Source organism: Papaver somniferum, chromosome 11 (assembly GCF_003573695.1).
Source record: "Papaver somniferum cultivar HN1 chromosome 11, ASM357369v1, whole genome shotgun sequence".
In the NCBI taxonomy this organism is placed as follows: domain Eukaryota; kingdom Viridiplantae; phylum Streptophyta; class Magnoliopsida; order Ranunculales; family Papaveraceae; genus Papaver; species Papaver somniferum.
In genome coordinates, this window is record NC_039368.1 from 116,197,578 (window position 1) to 116,205,472 (window position 7,895).

Consider the following 7,895-nt stretch of genomic DNA (forward strand, 5'->3'; position numbering starts at 1 on the left):
CATGCAGGTTCATGTACATGTGCAGTTGAATTATGACGAAACCAATTATGGTTTCATCTTATTTATGATGAACCAATTATGGTTTCATCATATTTATGATGAAACCAAATTGGTTCCATCTATCAATGAACATGTATAATATCTCTTATAATTTTTCTTACAGTTGAAATGGGAAGCAATTGCAGGTGGTGAATTGGATTGTGGAGCTGAGTAGAGTCAGCTAGGAGATGTTTGCCGCTGCTTTCAGATTGGCAGTGTGCAAGTGTAGTTGCTGGTATTGTTGATATGGTTATTGCAGTGATGGGTTTGATATGGTTATTGCAGTGACAGGGTCTTGTGACGAGTTTCATTTGATGCTGCTAGTAAGCTCCGGTTGCAGCTGAAGTTAATATTATAGAGAAGGTGGTACTGGTGTTGGCTTTGAGTTGGTTCTCTATGAAGAATGGTTTGAGCTGATGCTTGAGAATGGTTTTTAAGTACAGTTGCAGGTTGAGAGTGTAGAGAAGAACTGAGATGCCTATGTTGGTGGTGATTATGAACTGCAGCTGGTGATAATCAGAATCCATGGAGGAACTGGTGTTGCTCTGGTTGAATTAATATGGATATTGCAGGTCCAGTTGAAGATCAAACTGAGCCTGAGATGGAGCATTTGTGGTGTTCAGGTATGAGCTTGAACTGAAATGGAAGGCAGTAATGCAGTGGGTATGGGATTTGAAGTGAATTTGTAGTTGCAGGTGCAATGAAGTGCTGCAATACAATGAGGAATTGCCTGTAAACCTAGATGGAAAGATATACCTGTGAAGCTGAGTAATGGGTCTTGAGACATAACTGGTGGTATTGCTGTTGAAGCGCAGAAACCAATTATGGTTTCATCTTATTTATGATGAAACCAAAATCGGTTTCATCGTATTTCAACAATGTATTTCTATCCATGAAGATGTATAATACCTCTTAAAAAATTTCTTGCCGGTGATTTCTCACGAAACCAAGATGAAACAAAATCGGTTTCATCGTATTTATGATGAAACCAAAATGGTTTCATCGTATTTTTGGGAGGTGGTGGTGGTGGGCGGTCGTGGTGCTGGTTTTGGTCGGCGGTGGTCGACAGTGGTGGTGCTGGATGGTAGGGTGGCTGGTATTGGTGGTCAATTACGTAGTATCGGTGGTGGTGGTGGTGGTGGTCGGAGGTGGTGGCGTGGTGGTCGACAATGGTGTGCTGGATGGTAGGGTGGCTGGCAGTGGTGGTGCAATTGCGCAGTATCGGCGGGCGGCGGTGGTGGTGGTCGGTGCGGAGTGGTGTGGTCGGTGGGGAGGTGGTGGGTCGGTGGAGGTGGTGGTGGTGGTGGGTGGGTGGTGGGGGTGGTGGTGGGTGGTGGTCGGTGGTGGGCGGCGGAGCGGTGCGGTGGTCATTTGGCGGCAGTTGGGGCGGTGGTTGTCGTGGCGGCGGCGGTGGTCGGTGGCGGCGGCGGTGGCGGTGGTCGGAAGTGGTGGCGGTGGCGGCGGTGGTCGGAAGTGGTGGCGGTGGTTATCGGTGGCGGCAGTGCTTATTGGTGGTTGTCTATTTCTTGTTGGGGGTGACAATATAATAAGAATTAAAGTGTGGTTGATTTTTGTTTTTGTTGGGGTGATTTAAACTAGAAGGGTAATATAGACAGTTTATATTAAATGGGGTTTTTGTGAACAATTTGTTTTGTTGAAGTTTTTGTATATGGATAGTGACACCTTTGGGGTTATAACTCGCGGACCGTTTAATGAAAGGAATTTTGATAAAGTATCCCAGTTTTTTTATATCCAAAAAATAAATGCCCCCGTTTTTTATAATTTGTTAAAATGCCCTCACGTTAGTATTTCCATCTAGTGTTAGTTAAGTATAATTTACTTTACATATTTGCCCTTTATTTATTCCCACATTGATTTTATACATCATTTTTCAGGCTTTTCGAGTCCGGTTCAGGATCGTTACACCGCTTTCAGGTTCGTTACCTCATTTCCCAAAAAGGGTTCATCATCTCAAGTGTTTTGGGGTTTTTGGTTGGAAGAAATCTACCGTCTACGGCATATTTTTAGGTTCGCCGAGCCCGGTTCAGGATCGTGACAACGCTTTCAGGTTCGTCGAGCCCCGTTCAGGATCGTTACACCGTTTTCAGGATCGTCGGAACATTTATCCTCCCCTCCAAGGAGATGTAGTTCAGGGGTAAATAGGACTTTTAATCTGAAAGATGAATGTCACCTGACACTTAGCAGGATGGAATTTGCCTTTTGAATAAAACGGGATACTTTAATAAATTTCAAAAAAACGGGAGCATTCTTTTAGTCTAATAGTCTAATGTGAAAAGTAAGGGTACTTATAGGACTTACTATATACTCCTCGTGATTCTGATGGACTGATCCGCGGTCAAACCGTGTCGGTTGTTATGGACAGAAAATTGGACTACTTATTTTTCTTCCTTACCAAGTTTTTGTTTGTTTCTATTTATTCTTTGCATCTGTTTCCAAGTTGGTTACAAACAAACTGAGAGTGAAAAACCAGAAGCAGTAGAGAAATCTTAGATCATCATTAGCGATGGATCTGGAAAACGGCGACAACGAGCAGTTTTTGGAAGGTGATGATGATAGCGAGACACCAAGAGAAATTTGTGACGGAAAATACTTGGTGGGTTGTGAAATTGGCAGACGAGGATTTGGGATCGTCTACCGTTTTGTAGATAAAGAAACTAAACAAGCTTATGCCTGTAAATGTATCCTGCTGGAAGACGACGAAATTGGTGACAATGATGATGGCGATGATGGTGTAGACGATGATGATCAAGAGGTATATGTTATGAGGAACATTCATCATCCAAATATTGTTGGACTAAAAGATGTTCATGTAGACAAAGAATCAATTCAGATAGTAATGGAGCTATGTGAAGCCGGCAATCTTTACGATCGGATGGCAGCACGAGGCCCTTTTACGGAACCGTATCGCGGCAAATATTTTCAAGACTGTTGTACAAGTAATTGACAAGTTACACAGACATGGAATTATGCACAGAGATATGAAGCCACAGAATCTGCTGCTGGTTGATGAAAATGAAGATTCTGTTGTTAAAGTGTCTGATTTTGGACTTTCAGTTTGTTTCGAACCCGGGGAGAAGTTTGATGAGGTAGTCGGAGACATTCACTATCTTGCACCTGAGATTATCAATAAAAATTATGGACCAGAGGCTGATATATGGAGTGCAGGAGTGATTCTGTATACCATGTTAAGTGGGTACAATCCATGGTCTGCACATACTTATGAAGATACTGGGAGGCTAATTCTTAAAGGGGAGTTAAATTTGAGCACATATCCATGGCCAAAGATTTCTAAGAGCGCGAAAAAACTTATCAGGAAAGTGCTAGTGCATGACCCAAGTAAGCGTTTAACTGCTCCACAAATTCATGTTCATCCATGGTTACGAACAAATGCAGACAATTGATTCAGAATCACAATATGACACCGCAAGACAAAGATAAGAAACAAACAGCAGAGAATAAAAATTCAAAAAGAACGGATGATGCATCCATTTTAGGTTTGGAGGTACCTGACGATGCAAAAGCTAATCTTTTGAAGATCCAGTTATAGAAACAAAACTTAATTCAAGAATGTTAATTTGCTGTATAAATTTGTTACAGTTTAATCCACATGTACAACTGCTATTACAGGCAGCTATCGAGACAGCAGGAACAGCTTAGACAGCTCAATACTCCTAGGACAACGAAGACAACTTCAAGCATATGATATAAACAAATCGCATAACAATATTATGAACCATCACATAGCTAAAGTTCGGCAATTTTTCCCTATGAGTTGATGCAACTTGCCCTACTGAACGAACTGGGAAATACACAAGGAACTGATAATATACAATGAGTGGCATCATTAATTGGATTATACGTGTGTACAAAATGATGGAGATGTTCAGGAACCTTAAGAAACAGAATTGTATGTCCAATTGCATGCTGGGATTCCATGTTTTTCGAACCATTCAGGCATGTGAAATCTTTCATACAGTACGGGTCGTACATCCTTTTGCAGAGAGAGGTGCTTTAAAAGAGGAAGAAGTACCTCCAAAAGCTAAACAAGGATAATAGACGGATAAACAGAACAATTAGAATTATGAACGAACATGAAGCAAATATATATATTAAGGAACTGCTAAGTCCTGTAACTTTTTATACCTGATCATCCCTAGGCTGTCCTGCAACAAACGGAACACATGGAATTCCGTTGAGTGGTTGTAACAAGAAACTGAAAGGGTTGTTATCTACAATAACTGTTCGACTGAGGTCTTTTGAAAGGCAAGATAGATCTTTAACGTGCTCCCTATACTCCCTGTTATTTTACACAACATTAGCAAGGTCATTAACAAGTTAACTACAACTGTATCAATTTTAAAAGTCAGAAATCAGTTGTCGTAGATTGATGGTACAGTAGAAAACATTATAGTACTAAACATTTTTATGCCATGCTTCCTTAGAAAGACTTGTGGTCCCTCATGTTAAAACATTGCTTGCCATTGCATTCCTCTCATATTCGAAGATGAGACCCATGCCATATTTGGGAATGTATGTAAACTTAGCACTTTGATAGCTCAAACAAGCAGACAATAGTAATGAACTCCTATTCACCTGGTAGGTCAAGCAAAGATACTCCTAACGATGGTGAAATTCCTGTATAGGCAACAAATAAAAAGGATAGCTAGACGGACTCATAACTCAAACGTGTCAGTCTTTCCGTTCCAGATAATCCAGTTTACCTCTTACAGTGCACAGAACTCTAAGGGGGACAGCTAGTAAAATCTCGTACTTGCAAATACACCGCCTGGTATTCGTACTCACTTTGCTACAAAGTTCTATAAACATGGAGTTGTCAGTTAGCTCAATAGTTGACCTGCACTGCAGTATAAATCTCATCATTAGACTCATTTCAATTAGTTTAACTTCTTGAAATGAGTAGGTAAAATTTATTGAGCGTTGCAGGCGACACCTAGTAGTTATCTGGTAGGATGGTAGATCCCCGACACTTCACCAAACGAATGTGTGCGACTATCAGCTCTCTATATGCGTTGACTCCAACATAATGTCATGTGACAAGTAGGTCTGAAACTGTGTTGTTATGTACTCATGTTTGACTATAAAGAAAAGTAATGTGCTACTCATAATGCAACATTCTTAAAAAGCAAAGACAACTTACGTGCTACATGTCGAAGGCCGGTAAAGTCGAAGCTTAAATAGATTTCCGGTGTCAATTATATCAACAAGCGGTTTCGCATACCCTGATGGATGGCACAAGAGTCAATCAAAAAAGTAAAACAAGAGTTGAAACCTATGTGAACACATAGAAGTAGACACTGCATACCTTCAAGTCCAGCAGTGAAGAGTATAAGATCTGCAAATGCACTTATCTGCTTCAAGAATTCTTTCAGATTCGGACGCTCAAACACCGTCACATGATTCACCTTCGGTTTTCCATCATAATCCTTCAACTCAAAACAATTTACCTTCAAGTAAGTTACCTTTCCAGAACAATGAAGCAACATATAATAACTACAACTCAAACCCATACCTTTTCCACAGATACACATTCCAGTTCAAAACACATCAATCCAGCTTCTTTCGCTTGGTTAATAATCGAAGCAGGCAAACTCGATGTCTCATACGCAGACACCAACGTCTCATCTAAATCAAGAACTACCTGTAATGCCAACATGCCAAAAGGGGGTGCACCATTTAAGGCCCATTTTCTTAAATGTACAGTAAAACATACTAAATTTGCAAACTTTATTCAGTTTCAAACAAAACCCATTTCACAATTCACCTAAATAGGAAAATTTCACATCCACTAAATCAAATCAATCTCCTTCCCTAACAATTGAATCAAGACACCCAAAAACAGAAATAAAAACCCATAGAATCAGATCCAAAAGACAGTAGATTTTTCAACATACCGTGAGCTTTTCAATGCCCTCATCATCTTTGTTATTGTTATTGGTGGTGGGGGTATTGAGATGAGAAGGTGGTGACTCAAGATGGTCGAGTTCAACTTCATCAACAACAGGCAAAGGAGAGAAAGAAGGAGAAGAATCCAAAGAAGGAGAAGAAGAAAGAAGAAATCTATGGCGGAAATGAGTAAACGAGAGAAACTTAGTTGTAAAAGATGGTGTCCCTTTGAGCAATTGAATGAATACTTGGAAGAAAAAACTCAACCAATTTAACAAACCTCTCCATATTGTGTTGTTTTTATTACTACCACCACTGCTAGGTGTTCCAGTTGTGTACACATCTGTACTAGTACTGGTTTGCTGCGCCAACTCTGCCATTTTCACAGCAGAAGAACAGGAGCAGGAGAGGAGGAAGTGAGTGTGTAGTTAGTTGATTGGATTATTGACTGAACAAAAGAAGCCACCTTTCAAATTTCAATCATCTAGGTTTGGTTTTTGGTTTTTCTCCTCCTCCTCTCTCTATGGTGGAGGAGAGAAGGGGTGTCTTTGTTTTAGTTTAATGTGGGACCCACAGTGAATGAGAGAGTGTGGGACCTACCAATGGAGTGCAAAATGGACCAATTGAAACTAGGAGGAGGAGACAAATTTTTGATTTCTGTGGTTCGATTTGATTTGATTTTTGATAGTTTGGATTGTGTTGAGTTTTAGATATGATGAAGGCTTGATCAAGAATTTCCAGTTCTGGGTAGGTTATGAGTTTTCGATGACCATAATAAGGGTTTGGTATCTCGAAAACAATAAAAATGAAAAGAGTATGTAAAGTGTTTATTAAAATTCCAACTCATTTTGTTTGTAGCTTATAATAACAAGAGAAACACAGCTGGAATCTGTTCACAACGGATTCAAGATAATTGTTTCTTTCTTCGTGACAAGGGTATTAGATTAGATATTTAGAATCTTAGATTTGTTGAGTTTAATGGGCTAACACAAATAGTAGACAATAATTATAACTCATGGATTCTTCGACTAGAGCTGTCAATGCGTATCCGATATCCGATAATCGTCCGGATTCCGATATATTAATTTCGGACATAACGATTATCGGATATTGAAGTCGCAAAACTTATTGGAATTATTTATGTTATCGTAACGATACTAGTTGAGGCATTTTTTGTTAGCCTGATATTCGCATGCAAAATCCTATACCTAAGTTGTTCCTTCACTTGAATCATTTGATTCACTTCAGTTCAGTCGATATAAAAGAGGAAAAAAAAAGAGAAGAAAAACTCACTTCCCCTGCCTACCATCTTCGGCTCAGTGCAAAATCATCTTCTTCTCTATTCAAATCATGTGTGATTACTCTTCTTCTATTTCTTTTGAGTTCAATTTCGTTTTTAAAAACTCAATTTTCAATTTAGGATTTCTGAAATTAGGGTTTTCAGTATTGATTCGTGAAATTAATCATGTCCCAAAGCGAAAGAGCATCCAATCATGTTGGCTCCTCAATCAATCCATCAATTTCAGTGGCATCACAATTACAAGAACATACATGTGTTCAAGGTTTAAGAATAAACTCAACAATTGTTACACCTGCGATTCGTCCCAGAGAAGAGGGACAGGTAGAGGAAGATCCAATTGTTGCTGAAGAAAAGAAAAAACTACGTTCAACAAGGTCTGATGTATGGCTTGAATTTGAAAGAATAGTTGGAAAGAAGAAAGGATCATATGAGAGGGAGGTTGCATAAACCGAATGCCAACATTGTGAGAAGAGAATTGAAGCACCAAGTAACCAAGAAACTAGCCGCCTGAAGTTCCATCTAGCTACCTGCAGAGATAAAACAGAGAATAAGCCTGGCAAAGAAAGACTACGGCAATCAAAACAGTTAATGCACAAACTAATTATCTAATTGGAAATATGATCCTGATGCT

General features: G+C 39.6%; 2 protein-coding genes across 2 annotated transcripts; one reads left to right on the forward strand and one right to left on the reverse strand.

Moving 5' to 3' along the window:
- Window positions 1–2,563: 2,563 nt before the first annotated feature.
- Window positions 2,564–3,461, forward strand: LOC113324979 (calcium-dependent protein kinase 32-like). The gene is made up of 2 exons (XM_026573233.1): window positions 2,564–2,996; window positions 3,115–3,461. The coding sequence occupies exons 1-2, from the start codon at window positions 2,564–2,566 to the stop codon at window positions 3,459–3,461; spliced, it is 780 nt and encodes a 259-aa protein (XP_026429018.1).
- Window positions 3,462–3,601: 140 nt separating this feature from the next.
- On the reverse strand, window positions 3,602–6,493 carry LOC113322858 (CTD small phosphatase-like protein). Its single transcript, XM_026571032.1, has 6 exons — window positions 5,973–6,493; window positions 5,591–5,719; window positions 5,384–5,504; window positions 5,219–5,300; window positions 4,204–4,357; window positions 3,602–4,099 (listed from the first exon to the last, which is right to left on the reverse strand). The coding sequence occupies exons 1-6, from the start codon at window positions 6,342–6,344 to the stop codon at window positions 3,953–3,955; spliced, it is 1,005 nt and encodes a 334-aa protein (XP_026426817.1). The 5' UTR covers window positions 6,345–6,493; the 3' UTR covers window positions 3,602–3,952.
- Between the last annotated feature and the right edge of the window lie 1,402 nt (window positions 6,494–7,895).